The 21,930-nt window shown below is 56.1% G+C and overlaps 1 protein-coding gene across 1 annotated transcript; it reads right to left on the reverse strand.

Moving 5' to 3' along the window:
• Positions 1–1,477: 1,477 nt before the first annotated feature.
• Positions 1,478–20,684, reverse strand: HIP1R (huntingtin interacting protein 1 related; the record flags this gene model as incomplete). The annotated part of the gene is made up of 32 exons (XM_084271959.1): positions 1,478–2,340; positions 2,433–2,621; positions 2,804–2,865; positions 2,988–3,111; positions 3,904–4,009; positions 4,543–4,643; positions 5,166–5,228; positions 5,356–5,386; positions 5,684–5,742; positions 5,870–5,980; positions 6,789–6,925; positions 7,264–7,371; positions 7,699–7,785; positions 8,095–8,242; positions 8,466–8,660; positions 8,898–8,999; positions 9,445–9,561; positions 9,849–9,937; positions 10,012–10,195; positions 10,618–10,690; positions 10,759–10,817; positions 10,908–11,045; positions 11,246–11,321; positions 11,418–11,475; positions 11,931–12,071; positions 13,159–13,220; positions 13,518–13,594; positions 14,232–14,312; positions 14,557–14,613; positions 14,932–15,074; positions 15,467–15,530; positions 20,592–20,684. 32 exons carry the CDS (start codon positions 20,682–20,684, stop codon positions 2,293–2,295), a joined length of 3,183 nt encoding a protein of 1,060 aa, XP_084128085.1. The 3' UTR covers positions 1,478–2,292.
• Positions 20,685–21,930: the final 1,246 nt, after the last annotated feature.

The raw sequence follows: 21,930 nt of genomic DNA on the forward strand, positions 1-21,930 counted from the left end.
AAACTCCATCATCACACCTTGCCCTGCCCAGCTGGACACAGCTCAGCCATAGTCCCCGGAAGAGAGAAGAATTCCCTGCCTCCCAAGCTGCTGTTGGCAGCTTCAATTAAGGGCTCTTATAAACATACCTGCACAGAAGTGTTTTCTCTTTCCCTGACCTCCTGGAGCAGGTCAGAGCAGTGTTTCTATTCCTGTGCTGGAGTTCAATGGCCTTTTGTCTCCCTGCAGTGACCTACGAGCCAGCCATGGTTTGTAGCCTCTGTCTCTAGCAATGCTGAGCAGGACTTCAGTTCTCTGAGAGCTCCTCTCAAAGTCCTTTGTGGTTCCCGGTGCTGTGGCTGCCAAGGGAGGGGACAGGAGGGTGCTGGTAACAGGCTGTTTGAAAGCTGCTGCTGCTGGAGAAATAAATGGGGCTGTGCTAACCATGGGGAGCACAATGCAGTATGTCACAACTTGGTTCTTTTCCTGTTGCTTTTGTTCCAGGTTCTGACTGAAATTTGTTCTCGGTAACTCATCAAGTTAAACATCATGTTTTCATGCTGCTACAGTAATGGTATTTAACCCTCATTAACTGAGTCCTGTATGGTGGGATGTCTTGATGGAGTCTCAAACTAAACCTTTGTTTACACAGGTGGCAGGTATGATTTTTTTTAAATTACTTTTATTTTTTAAATTAATTTATTTCATTTTTTAATCTGCTACAAACAGCAAATACTTTCTGAAAAGTCTGGGACTTAAATCTTAGACTGACCAGTAAGCTTTTGGATGAAGCTTATTGTTAGTCTTTGGCTTTTGGAGCTTTGTTTTTTTGGGTTTTGGTGATATTTTGGTGAGACTTTGTACATGCTGGCCTGGGTGGTCATACCTGTGGCCCCGCAGGTATCCATAGAGGTAAGTAAATCATTTTGAGCCAGCAGTGCTCCTTAACCTTACATGTACCCATTGCCCTGGTCTTAACGCCACCTTTTATTTCTGAATTCTTTAAAAATAGCTGTGGTGAGACTTAGGGAGCTTTAAAAGTTAGCATCCTTGATTGAGCAGGGTTTCTGCTGTGCGGTGTAATAATGTGAGCAGTTTGGATGACGTCAGCCTCTCAGCAAATAGATCTGTATCACACACTATAAATAGACTGTGAGCGACTGCAGAAAGCACTTCCTTGTACCCAGAGAAGTGGCTGAAAGAAACGAAACTCCAAAGCAGGTATAGGTATGTACAAGGATGTATAAGATATCCATAACCATGTATCTGTGGGTAGCTGTATACATAGTAATGTAACACCAGATCCAGACCCCTTGATGTCCCCATGTCCCACACCCCCAGCCTGTCCCTGGCACTTGAACTAATTCCTCCGAGGCACCTTACCACCTTGTGCTGCCCCATGATTCGGGGATGACTTGCTTCAAGCAGCAGAGCCCCACACCACGACCCTCACCCCAGCCCCACTGACAAGCTGACCAGGCATCACAACATGTATTTTAAATATTGCTTCTTTAATAATCTACATCGTGGGAGTAGCTCCAAGGGAAGAGAGAGCTGACAGGATTTTTCTTCCAGCCCCATGTCCCTCCCCATCAGTAATTCCTTATTGCTGCAGATTTCTCTATCCCCCAGCTCCTGCAGGCCACGGTTAGATTTAATTCTCTTAATTATCTTAAATATAAAACGTAACGCAACTGATCTCCCACCATTGCTGTAATAATAAAAAATAGAAAAGGGAGGAAAAAAAAACCCAAAAGAAGTTGGTATCCTTATTGCCAGTGTGTGCCAGTAACTGCTCTGTCCCCTAAAAACCTCCGCTGCTACCGGCTGCCTTAGTGCTAAGGGTTGATCCCAGGCTGAAACAAAGCAGATTATTCCTTGGGCTGAAAAAAGGGGAATTTAGAAAACAGTTGCAAGAAAAGCCCAATGGTTTCCTCCTTTAAAAACAGTTCACAGTTTTCAAAAGGGTCCCAGCAGTACAGTGGAGAGCTACATTTACTGGAAACTTCTAGTGCTGATAAAGTTTAAAAAAATTTAACAAAACAAAAAAATTAACCCAAACAAACCCCAAATTAAATTAAAGCAGGAGAGCCAGGTGGCAGGGCGGGAGGAAGAGGGCATCCCGCGCCTCCCGGGGAGCCGGCCAGAGCACCTCTCCTTCTACAGACAGGAATCAAGAAAAAATAAAAATAAAATATATATATATATATTTAAAAAGATCCAGTTTTCCAGGCCAGGCGGTGAGGAGCCCCCCGCGCATGAAGGCACGGCAGCGCGAAGGCAACGCGATCGGCTGCGAGCAGCCAGCCCCTGCTAGAAGTTGGGCCTGTCAGGAAGGGGTAGGCCGGCGTCTCGCTCAAGCTGAAATGAGAAGGGGAGAAATGAAATACCAGTCGCTCGTGCTGTGAACAGACCTCCCCACGCAGATTTCACACCCCCTCTGGGGACCCTACCTCCCCGTGGCCGGGCTTCTGGGGCAGGGGGGGCTTCTTGAGGATACCTCGCCTGGGGGCTGGCGCCGGCTTCGCCTCCCCGTCCTCAGCGGCATCGTAACCCCCGGCCAGGGCGTAGTGCTGCTTCCTCAGCTCACCCAGGCGCACCCGCTCGCCCTCCAGACGCTTCTCCAGCTCCAGGACCTTCACCTGCACACAAACAGACATTCTGGGGCTTGTGCACCCTGGGGGTGTGATCATCCCTCCCAATTCACCACCAGTGCTGCACTGGGGAGGGAGGCAGAAGGACCCCCCACACCTTGTGTGGGTCTGGATCAGGACCTCAGCCTGGCCTGAGGCTGGTAGTCCCAAATCCACCCTCATCACCATACCTGTGTTTCCATCTCTTCCTTCTTCAACTTGATGAGGGACATGCCCGAAAAGTCCATGGTGTCTGTGGAGAAAAGTGGGAGTCCTCACTGAGCGCTCCCCTTGTAGAGAACCCTCACATGCCAAAGCAGAGGCAGCCAGAAAGGGATAGGGGAGGTGGAGGTCCTCTTCATAAAAAACCCTTACCCTTCTCCTCAATCTGCTCTTGCCCTGACTTGGTAGAAGCCACCACATTGGCTGCCATCTCGTTGACGTTGCGTGAGCACTCCTGCAGCCGGCCCAGGTTCCTGCTGCTCTTCTCAGCTTTCACCTGCAAAGAGCACAGGGAGGGTGGTGGATGCCCATGGCACCTCTGCACAGGTACTCACCAGCTCCAGAGAGCCCTCATGTTCTACGTTAGAGCAGAGACCCTAAGCAGACAGTGTCACAGCACCTCTCAAGTGTGAAAACTGAGGGGTGGAAAGGACAGACAGACACGTGTTTATTCCTGATGATCCCATCATGGCCAGTCAAAAAGACCCCAGCAAGTTCCTTCAGCCTCAGGACACCAAACCAGCTCTACTCCGACCTGAGCCGGGCACACATGGATAAGCAGCACCAGTGCAGACAGAGCTATTCTGAATTTTAAAACCACCTGCTGGAAAGAGCAGTATGGGTCCTCCTCCCCCAAAAAGCATCTCCATTTGATCACTGAAACCTCTACCCGCCCCAATTTCACCCACACCAGCAGGAAAGGTGGTGAAGACCAAAATCCATCACTCTCGCTGCTGCTCCTGCAGCTGCTTAGTCAGGGTTTCTCATTACTTATTAACATTTTCTTTCCACAATCAGCTTGACAAGAGGAAGACAGGAGATTTTATACATCTTCATTTCCCCAGCAAGCTTTGCTGGGTGGGGAATATCCATGCAGCTGAAGACACATGGACTCAAAATTACAGAATGACTTGAGAAGAGCGAGAGCTTCCCTTCCTCCCTGCTCTGGGAGGACTGACTGAGGGACAGGACAGCCACGTGCCAAAAGCATCCAAGGGACAAAATCACAGCACCAAAACAACTTAAAGCCTGATGAGCCACATGCAGACCGTCCTGCTGGGACACTCACCTTGGAGGCAGCCACCAGTTGGGCCGTGCTGGCAGCAATTTCATGGGAGCAGACGATCAGCTCTTCGTATTTGCCTGTGTGCAGGACAACTCTGTCTGCTGCCTCTCTGCAGTACGGAGCGGAAGGGAGATCACGTTAGATACTCGCTGTGCACTGTGAAGCAAATGCAGGTGATTTATACCCATCCCTTGGAAATCAGGGTCAGATTTTGAATCTGCAGCTCTACTGGTTATTATTTAAAGCTCATTTGCAAAGGAAACTACTCAAAGCCCAGATCCAGACTTGGATGGGTATAAAATAGCAAAGGAGGCAGAACTGTGCTTCCATAACTAAGGGATGAGAAGCTTAAAGCTTCCTGCCCTGGCCCCAGGCACCCCCTCCACAACCATCTGAGCAGTGACTGGGATGTGGAGCATTGGATTGTGGCAGCTTTTGTATTTTACAACCAGGGAGGAACTGGTTGGCCCTATTTCAGTGACTGGTCCGATACGGACTACGATGCTCCATTAAGGAATGAGCAATCACGCTCTGCAGCATCATCGGGTGATGGAGAAGCATGGGTTGGTCCTGGGAGCAGCACGTGGAGCCTCCCACAGCCGCCTCAGGAGAGGTCCCAGGAGAAGTCCTGGGGGTACCTACACCAGCTGCGTGGCTCCCCAGCCCACCGCCTTGGAGGCAGAGATCAGCCCTTCCGTCCAGCGCGAGTTCTTGGCGTAAAACTCCTGAGTTGTTGCTGCCCCCTGTTGTTATGAGAATATTATGGCCTGTATTAACTCATTTCTAATATACAACAATATATGAATTCATAAATCCATCGAAAATACCAATATAAAACACAGCAATATATAAAAAACATATTTAAAGCCATAAATCACAGGATCCTTGAACAGTTTAGGTTGGAAAAGTCCATCAAGAGACCGATCAATGGATCAGCAGCATTTCTGTGCCCTTCAAGTCACTCTTACCAGCCTGCCTGGTGTCAAGCTCAAATACCTGTCAAGCTTGGGAACCCCAAGCTTGCAAATTTAGCCTGGGTTTAAGACCCACAAGATTGGGCCATGGTCTTTAGATGGCTGAGACTCTGCAGAGGTGACAGCAATGCATGCAGAGAGCACGGGGCTGAGCAGCTTGTCTGCAGTGAGTGGGACAGCCAGACTACTGCTAACACAGAAACCTCAGAATTCAGAGTGTTTCTGCAAATCCTGGGAAATTCTCCCATATTTCAGGTCGGTGAGGAGAGATGAGCATAAAGGACGACTTACCCGGCCACTTTCTACTATCTCCTTCTGGAGGTTCGTAGATGTCATTACAAGGAGCCGAATAGCCTGGAATGAAGGAAAAGAGTTTTTGGTGCTTGATGGGGATTTTGTAGAGGATTGGTGCTGCCCATGGTGGGAAGTTAAGAGTTTTGTGGAGTCTCTGCCGTCCCAGGTAGGTTTCTGTGGTACTGACCTTCATCAGGTCTGTGCAGGAGTTCAGAATCCTGTAGGGAAAGAAGAGAAAAGCATTCAGCATCCTCTGACAATGCGTCTGGGGAAGCAGGCTTGGGCCTCAGCTAGAAAACACATCACTTTTGGAGGCCAGCCAGCCTGCAGGTTACTTCTGAGCAGCCCACAAAGCTGCCACAAACAATTGGCTTGGACATGCAAGGCAAAGGTCCACCCTTCTGAAGAGAATTTCGTGCCCAGCATCAGGACAATGCAGCACGCACGGCACAGATGGGCAGGGTACAGGCACGTGGCAGGAACACGCCTGTGGCTTGTCACCCCTCAAAACTCACCGCTCATTCACTTCCAGCTTAACACCAGAACTTTCATTTCTGGCCTGGCTCATCATCTCCTGTTGGGAAAACACAAGAGGGAGGGTGGATGGGATGCTGCTGCGAGGGTGAGCAGAGTGAAGGAGAGCTGGGTGTGCTTTGCCACCCCAAGGCACCAAAACATCCCATCCTGCAGTTCTGTCTCACCTCTATCCGCCTAACAGCATCCTCGATTGCCTCAGAGGTGGACGCCATCTCCTTCTCAACCATGTCCCCCAACTCTTCTTGCTTGATGTCCAAGCTCTTGGGCCTCAGCTCCTGCTCGAGGAGGCAGCAGCCACCGGGAGGATCAGGCAAAGGGAGAGAAAGGAGTTATTTGTAACGAGTAACACCAAACCAAGGGATTCAACCCACTTTCTGTCATCCTCAATAAATAAAGCTGCAGGAGCAGTGCTCTGCAGACTGCAAGGGTGGAGGGATATGTGCCACTGATGTGTAGCAAACATGGGTCAGGTAACCCCTCAGAGGGAACAAATGCCCCAAATGGAGGTGAAAACACTCAATCCCAGAAGCAGTTTCCAGCAGGGCAGGGCTCCAGCAGGCACCAGGGAGCTGGCAGCTTTCGACTTAACAGTGATGTAGTGGAAAAGACCAATGGGGGCTTCACAAAAGACACATCTGAAAGTTGGGAAGGTTTTTCCACAGGGGTTATCAGGCTTAAAGGCTTCATCTGATCTGAGGGTGACTCTGTGCACCACCTGGCAGGGTCTCTCTACATGGAAGCTGAGATAGCTCAAGAAGAGCTGGGTGTGGGGAACAAGCTACCCCAAATTGCTCACACCAAGCCAGCATCTCCAATTTCAGCCTTGGACACTGGAGAAAGCCATGGGGGTTTGGAGGGGCTGGGATTTTTTGGGAAAAAAAATCCAAAAAAGCATGTCTGTTGCCTCCCAGGAATGCAGCCAGAAGACAATGAGCAACCAACCACCCTACCCTGGGAAAACAGAGCCAGCATCCTCCTGCATTAACTGCTCTTGCTTGGAGTTTTCCTTTAGGAAATACCAAGGTCAGTAACTAACCCACCCCATCAGCCGTGGGCAGGAAGGTGGGAGCGCTGGGCTCTTACCTGGGCCAGCTGCAGGACCCCCCGCAGCGCCTGCCGCACGTCCCCCAGCTTGGCGCGCCGCAGCAGCTCCTTGTCCTTCAGCTCGCCCAGGTAGTCCAGGCTCCGCTGCCCACAGTCCCGGCATGTCTCTGTCAGCCCTGGGGAAAGGATGGATTGGTCAGTGTCAGGAGCCTTGGTGGGCAAGGGGAACTCTGTCCCAGCCCTGCCACCCTCCTCTTCCTTCTCCCCTCGGCCGTGGAGATGATGCTGAGTACCAGCGGCTTTCAGCCTGTTCCTGGCACAGGAAGGGGAACTGGAGGGGAGGGAAAGTCAGGAAGGGGAGCACAGGGAACTGGGGGGACCGTGCTGCTCCCAGGGAAGATCTGACCCATACCCAGCCCCCGCCAGAGGGGGTTTTGGCACAGACACCCCAAAACCAAGCCCCACAAGGAAAAAAATCCTCCCAGCATCTGCTGTGTCTGTGCCCAGCACTCACGGTCAGCATGGTCAGTGGGAGCCAGGTGGGATGTGGCACTGCCGTTCACAATGGTATCAGCTGTCAGGTGAGCAAAGAGGGCCAGAGCCCCTACCAGCCCCGCAGCATCTGCGGTGAGAGGATGCAGTCAGGTGTTACCAGCCTGGGACTTCACCTGCTGCTCCCCAGGGATCCAACCCACCCTCGAAGGTACCCAAGAATCAGTACAAGAGCTTGGAGAGGTTGCATTGACCCCTCCAAGCTCACAGGTGCTTGGAGGTCCACACATGGAGGTCAAATGAGCACATGTGGACCCCCACCCCATCTCCACCCACCATGTCCCCAGTCACCAGGGACTCCACATTTCCCATCAGCCCTGAAGGAGCTGGGAGCTGCTGGACATATAACAATAAAAGCAAGACACGAGCAATGCCACCGGTCCCCAGCCCCAGGTACCTGCCATGGAGGCCACGTACTGCGCGTGCCCGTTCTCCAGGGTGTCCACAGACTCTAGTGCTGCCTGTGCCCGGCTGAGCAGGTAATCTGCAATGAAGGCAACTTCGTTAGCACGATCTGGCTGCAGACAGAACAAGCACAAGCACTGACTTCGTGAGGCACCGAAGCCAAGATGGCTTTGGGCCTCACAGCACCGGCTGGGGGGCGACACTGAAATCTGAGTCACTACAGCAAAATAGTCCTGTGTGAAGCTAAACATTGACCCTGGGAAGCCAGACCCCATGCTCCTCAGGTGTGGTATGTGGTGGGTAAGATGCTTGGGGGTAGCTGAGATGCAGCATTAGGTTTCTCCGTGGGAGAAGGGGGCCATAGCACCCATGATGAAGCAGGATGTACCTGGGGAACTGGTGCAGCGGATGTGCAATGGGTCATCCAGCTTGGCGATCGCATCGCGGAGGATGTCCTCCGCCTCCCGCACTGTCTCCTGCAGGATGCTGAACTGCTCATCCAGCAGCTTCTGCTGCAGGCTGTGCTCCTGGTTGCTCTGCGAGGCAGGAGGGATGTGTGGGTGGCATAGCCGGGGCACAGGACCTGTCACCAGCATGTCCCCAGAGAGCCCACTGGCATCCCATTAATGCTGGTGCAGGTCACACACCACCAGCTACACTGGCGATGGCTCAGCTAAGCCCCCCAGGTACTCAGTATCCTCAAAACATGTCTTGCCCCAGTGAGTGGAGGGGCACCAGGCTCCCCACACAGCACGGTACCTTCTCCAGGAGCCTGCCCTGCAGCTCACGGATCTCCCTCGTGGCCTTATCTGCCTCCTGGCTCAGCTGCAGCTCCTTCTCCTCGACCAGGCCGCGCACAGAGAGCAGCTCACACTCCTTCTCGCTCACCGACCGCCTCAGCACCTCCTTCTCAGCATGCAGGGCCTCCACCTGGGCACTGAGCTCTGTGCCTGCCTGTCAATATGGTCAGGACACCCCCGTCACTCACCTGTCACCGTGTCATGAGCCCAACAGTTACATGGAGAGGAGGCTGAGGACATGTTCAGCTCTTGACACAGATGGGGTAGACCCATGTTTGGCCCCATGGCAGTTTCCTGGGCTGCCAGCCTGGCAGTGGTGGCAGGCGTTCCGTCTCGCATGACAGGGATTTGTGAGGGGGATGTGGGTGCACCCCGTGCCCCAGCCCTGTACCTGCTTGGCGTGGCTGAGCGAGCGCTGCGCCTGGTCCAGCTCCTCCCGCCGGGCGTCCAGCTCCTGCCGCAGCTGCTCCATCTGCACACTCTGGTCCTCCAGCTGCAACCACATGTCCATGCTGGGGGCTCAGCTGCTCCAAAGGCACTTTGGCCCTGCTTGGCACCAGCGTGTGGCCAGGGCAGCAGGAACAGGCCTGGCCATATTTTGCAGGAGGGGTTTTCAGGGTCTCAGGGAGGGGGTGACAGTGGAATCATTTCCCCAAGGCAGGAGTTTTGGGAGCAGCCACCAGCTTGGGTCCAGGAGAATAAAAGCACCCAAACCCATCAACTGTGGAATTTTCTTGGGGGAAGAAATGGGAGATTTGGGCAAGAAGGAACAAAGCACTCATTGAACACCACCTTCCTAAGGAGCCAGGGCAACTCTTCCCTGGACCAGGGACCAACACCAACACCCACCCATATGCCTGGCACCCAAACTGTGCTCGGTCACCACATCTGCTGGGCTGGGAAGGCTCAGGGCTGGGCTAGCGGGGCCATTGGCTCACCTTCATCTCAGCCTCCCGCTTGACCTGCTCCACCTGAAACGCCAGCTGCTCCTTCACACGTGCCACCTCCTCCTGGCTCTGCTGCGTGACCGTCAGCTGCTTGGCTGTGTCAGCGTTCTGCATGGGGATGCTGGGATTAGTGGGCATTTGGGTCAGGGGGACAACCCTCACCACTGCCCTGCTTGCTCTGCCCAAACTCTGGCTGGGGGGTGGAGCCTGGAGATGTCTTTTCACAGAATCCAAACCCCCGGCCATTGTCAGGCATGAACCCAAGGGGTGCCCCCCACACCCGGTGCTCAGAAGTCCCTGGGTGCAGGGCGACAGGACTGATACGGGGGTGGCTGGGTAAGTCAGAGCCATGCTGGCAGTGGTGGGTCCTTGCCTGGGGTGGGCAGCAGCGTTACCTTCCTCAGGAGTTCAGCATGCGTGTTGATGAGCTCGCTGTGCTTCTCCTTCAGCTTCGTGTAGCGGATCTCAGTGGCGTTGGCTTTCTCTGAAGGGGGTGAGAAACCATCAGCAACCGCGGCACAGGCGTCCTGCGGCCAACCAGCGCCGTGGGGCACGTACTTTCTGCTTCGGCGCAGAGCCGCTGGGACCGGTCGCTGTCCTGCTTTGCCCTCTGCAGCCTCTCCAGCTCATCCCGCAGCTGCTCGTTGTCCACCAGCGCCTTCTGCTTCTGCTTGCGCTGCTCCTCCACTTCGCCTTCCAGGCTGTTCACCTGCGCCTTGAGCTGCGTGATGTACCGCTGCGCCTGTGGGACACCATCAGGCACCGGGGCATTGCCCTGTACTGATCCCAGCATCATCCCTAAGCCCTGCCTTCCCCAGCATCACGCCTACCCCCCACCCTCCTCTCCATCATCCCTACCCCCCTGCCCTCCCCACATCCAGGTGCCCAGATCTGGGCAAAGAAGCCGTGAGATGCACAGGAAGCTCTCCCCCTACCAAGCCCTGAGAGCTGCTCTGTCCCGGCTGCTAACAGCCAGGTGGGACAGGTCTCTCATACCTCCAACCCATCCCCAACAGGAGACAGGTCCTGGCACTGGGGGAGCCTGCAAAACATGGTGCTGTGTGCCAGGACCCCACTCCTGCTGCATCCCAGTACAGTTTCCACGAAACAGCACCAAACCCCACCCTGCTCTCCCACAACAGCTCCTCCCTGGCCAGGCTTTACCTCCAATTTAATCTTCTCCATCTCTGCACGGAGCATGTCCACCTCCTTCCTCAGGCTCTCGATCTGTGCATCCCTGCAGAGAAGCAGGTTGGTGCCACGCGGCAGCGGCTGCCCCCCCTCTGCCACCATGGATCCCCGTACCTGTCATCCCGAATGCCATTGGGTGGCCCAAAGGTTTGGTCAAATATATCTGAGGTGACCTGGGGAAGACAGGGGTCCAAGCTGAGCCAAGCTGCAGGTACCTGTCTGCCCCCACATCCCACAGTCCCCATCCCATCCCTGTGCCCCACCTGTGGCTCCACAGTGGAAGCTGTGCTGATCTCAATGAGGTTCTCTGGCTCCTCATCCTCAGGGGCTTCCTCAGGGATGACGACCACTGGTTTCACATGCTCGGCCAACGCGGATGCCCGCAAGAAGTTTGGGGGGCTCTGCAGGGACAAGAAGTTGCAGCAGCATTGCCTGGGTTTCTGGGAACCACTGCAGGCAGATGGCCAAGGGGAGGGAGGCAGCCATCCCTGTACAGTGTCCCCAGACTCTGACCACATCTGTGGGGACACCCCAGTGCACCCGGAACCCACCAGCCCTCCAAAGCATCGCACACGGGCACCACACCAAACCCCTGCCCTACCTCTGGCAGCCGAGGGATCTGGATGAGCCGCTTGAAGTACAGCATGTCGGATGCTTTCTTGAAGAAGTTTTTGAGACTGAAGAGGCGAGGAAAGAGAAAACACTTGCAGGGAAGGTGGAGAGGGGTCTCGGCAGGAGGGAAGGGACCCTGCCCACTTTTGACCCCAGGTTACCTGCGGAACTGCTCATGGAAACGGTCTCGGTGGCCCTGCAGCGTGTCGGCTGGCAGACCTGTGATGATGAGGAGGGACAGCTGTGACCCATCTAGGGCTGCAAATTTATTCACATGCACCCAGATCCCAATGGCTGCAAAGGCCAGTAGGTAACCTTCCTGTGGGAGCAGGATGTGAGGGTCAGGGTGGGTGTTCCCATCCCTGGTAAAGGGACCAGGGATGTGGCACAGGGAGAAAAACCCTGAATAAACTGCAGAAGGTCCCTGGTGCTGCACTGCACAGCAATCCCATGCAGGGCACTGGTGGGCCAAGGCACATGGGTTTGAATTAAGCAAGGATGAGTCCTTCTAATTCCTTCATCCAGGATGTCTGCATGGGATGGAGCAGGTCCACAGAGCGGGGGGATACGTGGTGATGCGATGCATGCATCCACAGAAGTCTGATCCCCAAGAACCCAGCCAGAAGCCTGACCCAGGGAAAAGACCAACGTGGGACACATCCCTGGGGACTCACAGGAGTGCAGCTTGAACATCAACTTGACAGCGTAGTGGTAGAGGTGGCTGCAGTCCTGGATGACCTGGATGAGGGGGGCCAGGCGGCACTGCACCGCCGACATCTGCGACACCGCCATCGAGGTGTTGAGCTGCCTGAAAACTGAAGGGTTGAGCGTGGTGAGGCGCCGGGCTGTGTTTGCAGAGCCGCCCCGCTCCGGGCACCTCAGCTTGATCATTAACCACAGCAGACGTGGCTGTGCTGGGACACGGGGTAACTGCTGGGGCTGCTGCTCAGCTTGCTCCACCGAGCCACAGACAACCTTACTCTGCCTAAAAACAACACCCAAAGGGACCGTTCTGTCAGAGAGAAGGGGTATGCAGCTCTGTCCTGGATACCCTGACCCCAGAAAGGAGGGATTTAACCTCAGGATGATGCAGGGTGGCTGCACAGTGCTGCTGGGGAAGAAGGTGAGGGGGTTTTGCTCTGCTCTATTTAACCGTGCAGGGGTCGAGCCTGTGGCATCGCAGCCTCACCTGCCCCGGCTCCGAAACAGATCCCTTTCCTTGGCAGCAATCCAGCCAGCATATCCACCCTGGCTTCTTCCCTGCTCAGCTTTAAAGTATTTATGAATATAAATTCTCTGTATAACTGGGTCAGGAGGAGAAGCGGGAGCCTGCCGGGAGCCGGGAGCACGGTCTCTCCCTCTGTGCCTTGTTTTCCAGGGCAGCTCCATGGTTCCTGACTCGCAGCAGAGGAAGAAACCGCTGCATTTTTAAGCCACCCAAAAATTCCTGGAGAAGGAGGCAAGGAAAGGCAGGAACTCCCCTTCTCCCAGGAGGTATTTCAATGAGGGGAGATGAGTGTTTCAAAAGAGGTACGGCCCCATCCTCTGCTTGGGCTGGGGGGGAACAGAAAGGATTTGGGCAATGCTTATGATTAACATGATCGCAGCAAATAGAAAGAAAAACCTATTCAGAGCAGCGCTGCACTGAAAACAACACCCCACACCACTCAGGTGGGCTGAAAGCAGCCACGTTCCTTAAATATTTTCCTACACACTGGCTCTCTAGAGCATGGATGGGGGAATCTGGCTGAGAAGTTAGCTCAGGAACCTCATGGGAGGAGGAAAAGGAAGGACCTAAGCCTCTGCCCTCAGCCTCGGAGCTGGAATGCCATTCCTGACCAAAGAGCGAAACTATTGCTCAAGAGCCCTGGGGCGAGCGGGAGGGACCTGCCGCCTCCTCACCTGACTCTGACAGCTTCAGCTCCCAGTCCAGGTAGTCAAACAGCTCGACCGTCAGCTGGAATCTGCCAAAAAAAGCCACCCCCAAAATCTAGCACCCAGCAGCAGAGACATCCTTGCTCTGGGTGCTCACGTTCACCGCGGGTCCTCGGAACAGCGAGGGCTCAGACTGACAAGCATTTGGTGGGTTTGCTTCCTGCATTTCCACTCCTCACCACTCTGTGGGTGCAGGAGGAATCAGGCACCGTCCAACCAAATTCTAAGTCGCCACAGGCTGCCCGGCACGGGCCCCACTTCAGGAGCAGGATCCTGCAGAGCCGGTGACCGTGCACCGGTTGCTTTGCTCCTACCAAGACACTCACATGTTGTTCACATCCGTCCCCGCGGTCTTTTCCAGCACCTCATCTGACACTTCAAGGCCCGGTGGGAACTCTGGATGCTTTGTAAAAGGAAAAATAAAAGAACCAAACCCAGCAGTTGCTGCTAGTATTTTTGTTCACAGAATCACAAGGTTGGAAAAGACCTTTAAGATCATCAAGTCCAACAGTTCCTGTCGTGTGCTAAACTGTATCCCTAAGTACCTCATCTACCCTTTTTTTAAACACATCCAGGGATGGTGACTCAACTCCCTCCCTGGGCAGTCTGTCCCACATCCCCACAACTCCTTCAGTGAAGAACTTTTCCCTCACATCTGCTCTGACCCTGCCCTTGTGCAGCTTGAGGCCATTTCCCCTTGTCCTATCTCCTGTCACCTGGCCCACCTCTCTACACTCTCCCTTCTGGTAGTTGTAGGTGGTGATAAGGTCTCCTCTCAGCCTCCTCTTCTCCAGGCTGAACACCCCCAGCTCCCTCAGCTGCTCCTCATATGATTTGCCCTTCAGCCCCTTCTGCAGCCTGGTTGCCCTTCTCTGGACTCACTCGAGGACCATGATGTCCTTCTTATGGTGAGGAGCCCAGAACTGGACCCAGCACTCGAGGTGCAGCCTCACCAATGCCGAGTACAGTGTTGATCAACACAAGCCCCAGCGAAGCCTCATACCCCGGCATGGCAGGGTGCAGAGGCAGCAGTCTCTCACCTTGGTGTGGAAGGAGATCTTGGTGAGGAGGAGCCGTGTGTAGATGCTCACCAGCTGCCCGTACCTGTCGTGCAAATGGCCCTGCCAGAGCCAAAGGGGGGAAACGTGGTGAATCCTGGGCAATACAACCAGACCTGGCAGAGCCCACATGTGCCAGCGAACGCGTGTCGGCCCTACAGCTCTTGCCCTCTTGTGTGACCATCACCCAGTGGAGTCAGAGGCAACCCATAACTCACATGCTTTACCCGCCTCATGCCCGTGATGCTTTTGAGCACCCACCCCGAAGCCCCCAGGAAGGCGCAAACATCCGCTTCGCCCCACTTACCCACAGGTCCCCCATCTCTCGGATGTTGCTGCGGTACCTCTGGCAGTCCTGGAGGACCTGAGGACAAAAATGGGAGGGATGCGGCATGGTGGGCCTGGCATGGAGCTGGGCAAGCGCCCGCCTGCCTGCTCCGAAGCTGGGGAAGGGGACAGATCTGGATGTGGAGAGGATGTTCAAGGCCTTCAGTGACAACCAGGGGCTGAGGTTTTGTGTGTGTGGAGGTTTCAAAGATGTGAGAAAAGAGAGTGCTGTGCAGCTCCAGGGTCCAGGAAAGGTGGTTGGGCAGGGAAGGAAACCCACCCTCTGCGCAGAGGGATGTTGGCAAAAGCCCAAAACATCCCTTTGCCAGAGGGACGTTTCAGAAGGGACACTCACGTTGGGGTGGCCATCGCGCAGGACCTTGTGCAGGACGTGGCAGAACTTCCAGCTGAGGATGGCACTGCTGGGCAGGGGCAGCCCGATGGCGTAGGACCAGAAGGTGAACGCTCCCTTCTCATGATGTGTCCCCAGGATGATCCCTTCACTGTGGTCAAGGCCAATGGGACACACGTGGGAACAGGGGGTGGGGTGGGCACTATTCCTGTTCAACTACCATTAAAAAGGGGACAGGCACCAAGTGTTCTGTGGGCACAGAGACCACCAGCACGATGCTGCACCCACAGATTAAACCCCCCTTTATTTTTATCCCCCTGGGACACACCAGGGCCCTTCATGTTTTATCGCCAAAGAAACACAATTGTATCACTCTGCTCTTGTTTTTCACCGACACACAAACCTACATGCTGCCCAACCAAGCTCTGCGTGGGTCTCCTGCCTCCCAAACCACCCCTAGCTGCAACCCCATGGGGTGAAACCCCTCCTGCCTCCCCAGCCGCATCTCCTCTGTGCCATCCAGGATAGGAAAGGATACGGCGAGCATGTTTCTCCTTCACCGGCGCTTCCTGCGCATTTATGGCTTTGCTGATGCTGATGGCCTGCAAGAGGAGGAGCAAAGAAGAGGAGCAAGCGGCTGTCAGCAGCGGTGTGACCCTCACAGTCCCCAACCCACATCCCCAACCCACATCCCCCCTGGAGCTGCCAGCTGGGGAATGGTGCTTTCAGGGAATAACCCTGAATTTTATGACGCATCTATCCCCTTAAAGCCCTTCATGACACACAAAAACAGGCCCCCACCCCCATCCCCAGCACGATGGGTCGGAGCTGGACCATGCCACGCTCAGCTGCTGAGGCTCCTTTCTCACCCCACCCCAGGAAACAAGCGGCATTTTTGCAGCCTGAACTCAGCAGTGTGCCCGGGGAGCGCGAAAGGACGACAGCGAGATGCCAAATTCCAGGGTTGTTTGTCTAATCACCACAAGGAGTCTTTGAACCGCGGGTGATTTTCCTGCGTGCAAACAGCACGTGGGGAGAAGGCAGCCCCCGAGCAAGGAGGGAGCGGCGGCTGCGATGCCCTTTTCAACGGAGCAAGAAACCAGAGCGGAGTGATGGTCAGTGGAGGATTAGCTGTGTGTCAGTGTCTCTGATCACAGCATGCTCTGAATTACGGGTTTGTTCCAAAAGATGACCCCAGGCGGGGGTGGGTTGTGCCTTTTACATGACAACAGGCTATAAAACAGAGTTGCTGTGATTGATGAGGGTCTTCATCCTCCTCCTCCTCTTCCTCCTCACCAGGTGCCTGCAGCCTCAACTGAGCCACTTTGCCCTCCTCACACGAGAGCTCAGGCTGTGCCCGTGTTCACCGGCTCCGGGTCACCAGCAGAGGCAAAAGGTCCCAGCTGGGAAGGCAGGAAGTGGCCCCGCCGCCAGCGTTCGTGCCGGAAGAGAAACCTGGTCCCTCCCTGCTGCTCCACAAGCTCTAAAACCTTATTTAAAATAAAACCCCCTAACTTATCTCCCCTCCAGGAGAAAGCACCTGCCTCAGCACAGCCATAGGTCCAGGGGACAGCGCTGAACCAAGGTGCTTTCCCACAGGAGGAGCAACCTGACACTGGGTTATCGGGTGCTCCTGACTTATGCAGGAGGAACCCGATGCCCTGCTGCAGGGGCAATGCCACAAGTATTGATGCACCAAAGCCACCCCAAATGAGCCCAGAATGGCTGTGCCCATCAGCTGGGTACGACAGTGGTAGGAACACCATGAGAGCATCCCACAAAAGCCAGGCTGTCCTGAAACGCTGAGCACAGCTGCTTGAAAAGGGGCTGGTTTTGCCTTTCCTGCAAGCGGGGAAGCCCCGGCGTTACCCCGCCATGTGGGGCCGTAAAGCAGCAGAGTTAAGCCGGTGACTTGCTGTAATCCTCTTATCCCAGAAGGTTAATGAGCCTGGAGCGCCCGGGAACAGGCACTTGCAGCGCAGCCGCCTCTCCCAAAGCGCCCGTCGCCTCCGCAGCCACCCAGAAGCCTGGAGCTGGCAGGGAGGCTGTGCCCTCAACCGCGTCTCGGAGATGTGCTGCGGGTCCTCAGGGCTGCTGGCACCTCCCAGTACAACACCAACGTGATGGTTCATTGACAGAAAGCGAGGTCTGTCGTGTGCCAGAGCCGACGGGTTTGCGAGGCGGGGTTTGGAAACACATCTTGCTATGAGCTGCTAAAGGGGCGACTGCACCCTCCCGAGGTGCTTCGTACAGGCAGGGGGCAGAACAGACTTCTCCTGAACCTGGATTTGCCCTGCCCTCCGTGCACAGGAGCAGCAGGATGTGCTCGCTCCAACCCACTATGATCATCCCAACCTGGAGCCAGGCTCAGATTCCAGCCCCACAGGGCAGGGGGTGCAGCCAGAGGGGCCCAAGCATGACATGAGGGCAGACCCCAGGGAAAGGAAATGCCCACATCTGTGGGGATGGGAGCTCAGCCACCCAGCACTGCCCAGCAGGACTGGGATAGGGTTGGAACCCAGCTGGCCCATCCCAAAACCAAGCTGTAATTCCTATTGGTGCTGGTGGTTTCATTGCACTTGCTGCCCATAAGCTCGCTTCCAGCTCACCCAGCCAAAATTCAGCCTGGGAGCTGCCGGAGAGGCTGGTTTCATCCTCAGTGATTCAGCACAAAGGTTTCAACTGAGTCATTTTATGTCCAGCACAGAGGAGTGAACCCACGCAGGGGCAGCCCCCAGCCCACCTGCAGCACTGTCACGACAAAGACCTCATGTCCAGCAGGGTCCTGGATAAACCATGGTGGCACCAAACCCATGCCAATCCCTCAGGGCTGCCAGGTCAGGCTGGCTCCAAACTCTGGGCTGACCAGATGGTCCCCAAAAAGACGATGGTGGGACCAGAAATGGGTACAGAGCAATGCTGCAGGCTGGACATGTGTGGTTCAGGTTGTCCCCACCAGTTGCCCAATGAAGCTGGGCTCTGAAAAGGGGAGATTCACCCTTCAATGTGGCTTCTTGGGACATCACTGGCACATCTGGAGATGGGCAGGTCCCAGTTATCACTGCAGACGTGCACCCAGTGCAGCCAAAACCTTTGTGCCACCTGCGGATGGTTCCCCACAGCAGGGAGGTCCGACCCCAAAACCTGCCCGGCAGCGGGAGCCCACACGGGTGCAGCCCTCACGCCTTACTCACAGCCCTCACGTACCAAGCCGGTGACTAAAGCTGGGATCAAAGCGCCCAAATGAAGGAGCGCAGTTTACATCCACCCTTTCTTTCCAGGTTGCTTTTAATTACACCGAGATCATCCTCGCCCACGGCTCCCCGAAGCCCCAGCATCCCGCAGGGATCCCCACCCAGCAGGTGGATGCCGGGTCCCGGCACGACACCGTGGTGGGGAGTGATTTTTTTTTGGCAGCAGGACATCAAGCTGGAAACCTCCCCGGTCAGGTAGCACAAGGGCTGCCGAATCAGCTGAACTCCAAACAGCTGCTCCCGAGTTCCCTTCCTAACGCTTCTCCTTCCCAGATCACACCATAAAAGGCACCGCTCGGTAGTCACACGGGCTGTATTCCTGGTGGCTCTGGAGGTCGCTGGATTTTTAACTTTCTTGTTTAAAAGTAAAAGTTTGGCACAGAGAAGGGCAGGTTTTGCCTCCTGCCATCCTGCTGAGCCAGTGCCTGCTGCGGGACGGTGGCTTCCTGCCCCCCTCACATGGCTGCTCCAAGGGGGATGTCTGCACCACCCTGACACAAGACCTCAAAAAACATTTTCAGGGAAAGCAGGTGACCTTCATATCACCCACAAGCACCTAGGATCACACCAGGGCTGTCAATCCCTGTCCAGACACACAGGCATCACCCCAGCCTTCGCTAGGGAAAGGAGATGCCGGCACGAGGTTTTGGCCATGTAGTTTTCCAGGGTGGCATGAAATCCCTGGTTGGCAAAGACACAGGGAGCGGATGTGCCACCAGCCTCCCCGTGATACAAAGGCGACCAGCGGCCGTCTCCGCAGATGCTATAATTAGACCTAAAAGGCAGATCAATACCTGTGTACTGACATTGGAGCAGTTTTGCTCTCACCCAAAGCACTCTTCCGGGAAACTACATTAGTCTAAAGCTCTTTTAGGGCAGTTTTTCAGTGAATGCCAGAAAAGAAGGTGAGTTTTGGGTGTTCAATGTGAGCATCAGCCAGTAAGCCTGAAGTTTAGCTCTAACAGAGAGCGACCACCCGCTCGCCTCATACATGTCTCTGCCCCCACCAGCCCTGCAGCCACCATCAAAGTCACAACCTCAAAGGGCACAAATCCCACCAAAAAGCCCAAGACACCATGGAAGGGCAGAAGGGGGGGAGGAAGGACGTGCTCCCGCACGGGCTGCCCTTCGGCACGCAAGGCAGAGCTGCCGCCACAGTTCTTTATCAGCGGTGCCCAGCGGGACGACTCAAGGAGATGTGTCCAGAAGGAACCGGAATTGCCGGTTTTCTCGTGTTGCTCCCCAAACCCAATAAGCTCCGTTTCCTACCTGGTATGGCTGAGCCATACCGTGACCCCGCAAGGCCCAAAATCACCACCTGCCTTTGCTGTTGCTCTCCAGAGGCTGGGGAAGGGCCAGCAACACAACAGGGCAAAGGGGAAAAATATCTGCAACCAGTTTCCAGCCCGAATAATCAGAGGGGTCAGAGGATGCGTGTCAGGAGGTCGCTGGTGGTTTTGCCCAAGCAGCAATCGAGCCCGTCTCTCTGTCCATCCCTGCCCACAGCCATTGGAGTAATCAACTTCCCATAAGCCGTACAGTGCTCGAGCGTCGCCCACACTGCAGGGGCCACAAGAAGGGTTACAGACACCCACCCAAGTCAGACACTGCGGGGCACAAATGAGTCTGAGCTGTCATCTCGCTCTGCCACACTCCCTGGGGCTGGGCACCGAGTCCCCACGTGTGACCCTATCCCGCAGGGGACACGCCATCCCCATCCCCATCCCGCTGCTGAACAGCCCCCCCGTTTCACTGGGACAGCCCGGGCCACTACGGGACCGGGAGCATCGCAGGGATGCGGAGACGCACGTTACCGGTGGGCACCGTGGGGCAGCCCAGGGCTCTTGCCACAGCAGCCCCCGGGCTCGGCCGAGCCTCCGGCACAGCCGGGGCCATAAACTTTCCCCGTGCGCTCAGAGCCGTGTTTACCTGCCGATAAGGCCTGGGAGGGTGCGGGGGGGAGAGACGGGACACACGGAACACGCCGCCTGCCCGGAGCTCTGCTGCCCGCCGGGATGGCGGCACACGGAGGAGCACTGACCCCGATGCCCGGCCCGGGAGGGGGGCAGGACGGGCAGGTGCCCACGCGGGACCGCGCCGGGGCCGCGGCGGGAGGAAGCGGTGGGGAAGGCGGGGGAGCGTGCGCCGCGCCGGCAGCAGGGTCGGTCGGTCGGTCGGTCGGTAGGTTGGTCGGACGCTGACGGCGCCGCCCCAAGCCGGGGGGGTCCCAGAGCCCAGCGGGGACTCCCCCCCCCCCATCCCCCTTCACCCAGAAAGCCTCCGCGTACAGCGCGCAGCGAGCCCCGAGGCGCTGCCCCACGGAGCGGGCCGGTCCCGCGGCGTCCCCAGCCCCAAGCCGGGGTCGGAGCCGGTCCCGGAGCAACCCCGTCCCCCTTCCGCCTGCCTTACCTGGCTCTTGTCGAACTGCTCCCGCTCCGCTTCCAGGCTGTGTCCGCCGCGGCGGCTCAGCACCCGCGCCGGTACGCTCTTGATGCTGTTCATGGCGGGGCCGCACACCGGGCTCCACTTACCGGGGGCAGGCAGCGACCGGCGCCGCCCGCCCGCCGCCCCGCCGGCTCCTCCCGGCCGCGCACTGCGCCGCGCAGCGCTGCGCCCGCGTACCAGGGCGCCCCTAGCGGCCGCGCGCCGCCCCACGCGCACACGCGGGCAGGTGGGAACGGCGGCGCGGGGGGGGAGGGCGGGGGATGGACGAGGAGCCGAACCCACCCGCCCCGCCTCCCCCGCCCGTGCAAGAGGCCCCTGGGGCTCTTCCCCCACACGCGGGAGAAGGGGCGGCGCGGAGTCTGTCCTCCCGCCCCGCCGAGCTTCCGACTCCGCGCCCCGCAACCCCGTCACCTTCCCCTCATCAGACCCCGCGAATAACGCGCCGCAGTTCGGGGACTCGGGGTGTCCTTACTGCCCCCCCCCCCCCCTTCCCCGTGTTCCCGCAGCGCACATCCGCCCCTGCGGAAACCGCGCCGCCGCCGAGCAGCAGCTTTGTTTTCTTTAATAATAATAATTCCGGGCGGGAATACAATAGCAGAGGCACTGCCCGGAGTACCGTAATGCTTCCAGAAATAAAGCGGCGCAGTTGGAGGCAGCTCGAGTTCCGATAGGAGCCTCAGAGCATCGTGGTGCCTCTAGCAGCAGCGTTTTGGGGGGGGATTTGTCATCCAGGATGGAGCCTGGCAAGTTTCTCTGGGTGTAGAATAACCCCATGCGCTTCAAAGGCTTGTAGAAACTTGGGGGTGTGGGGGAGAATAAAACTGAGAAGCTGAGATTCTCTCTACAGGTAACACTTGTGGGCAGAGAGGGATAGAGGTTGGAGGACTAATTTTGAGGCCATTAGTATGTGAAGGAAAGCAGGCTGCCAGGTAATTAAAGAGAAAGCAGAAAATTATGAGTCGACGAGGTGAAACCGGGGTGCAAGCGCCGTATTTCACCACGGTTAAGGTTGTGGTAGTGGCCACAGCCAGGGCCTCCCACCTCTCAGCTGCCCCCACACAGGGAAGCACAGCACTCAGTGGCATGGACGTGGTGTGACTCAAAGGCCACATGAGTGAGTGGCCCACTCGTGTATTTGTGTTGTATATTCTGGGGAACCATCGTAAATTAAGTACATTGTTAAATAGGTGAGCTAATAAAGGTGATAGCTTTGCTGTATTTCATCTTTGAGTTAAAAAGTAAGTTCTAACTGTGCCAGCAGTACACATACAGTCAGATATAAAAACAGTTTTAATGCTAAAAC

The sequence above is a fragment of the Gallinula chloropus genome, assembly GCF_964237585.1.
Source record: "Gallinula chloropus genome assembly, chromosome: 17".
Classification (NCBI taxonomy): domain Eukaryota; kingdom Metazoa; phylum Chordata; class Aves; order Gruiformes; family Rallidae; genus Gallinula; species Gallinula chloropus.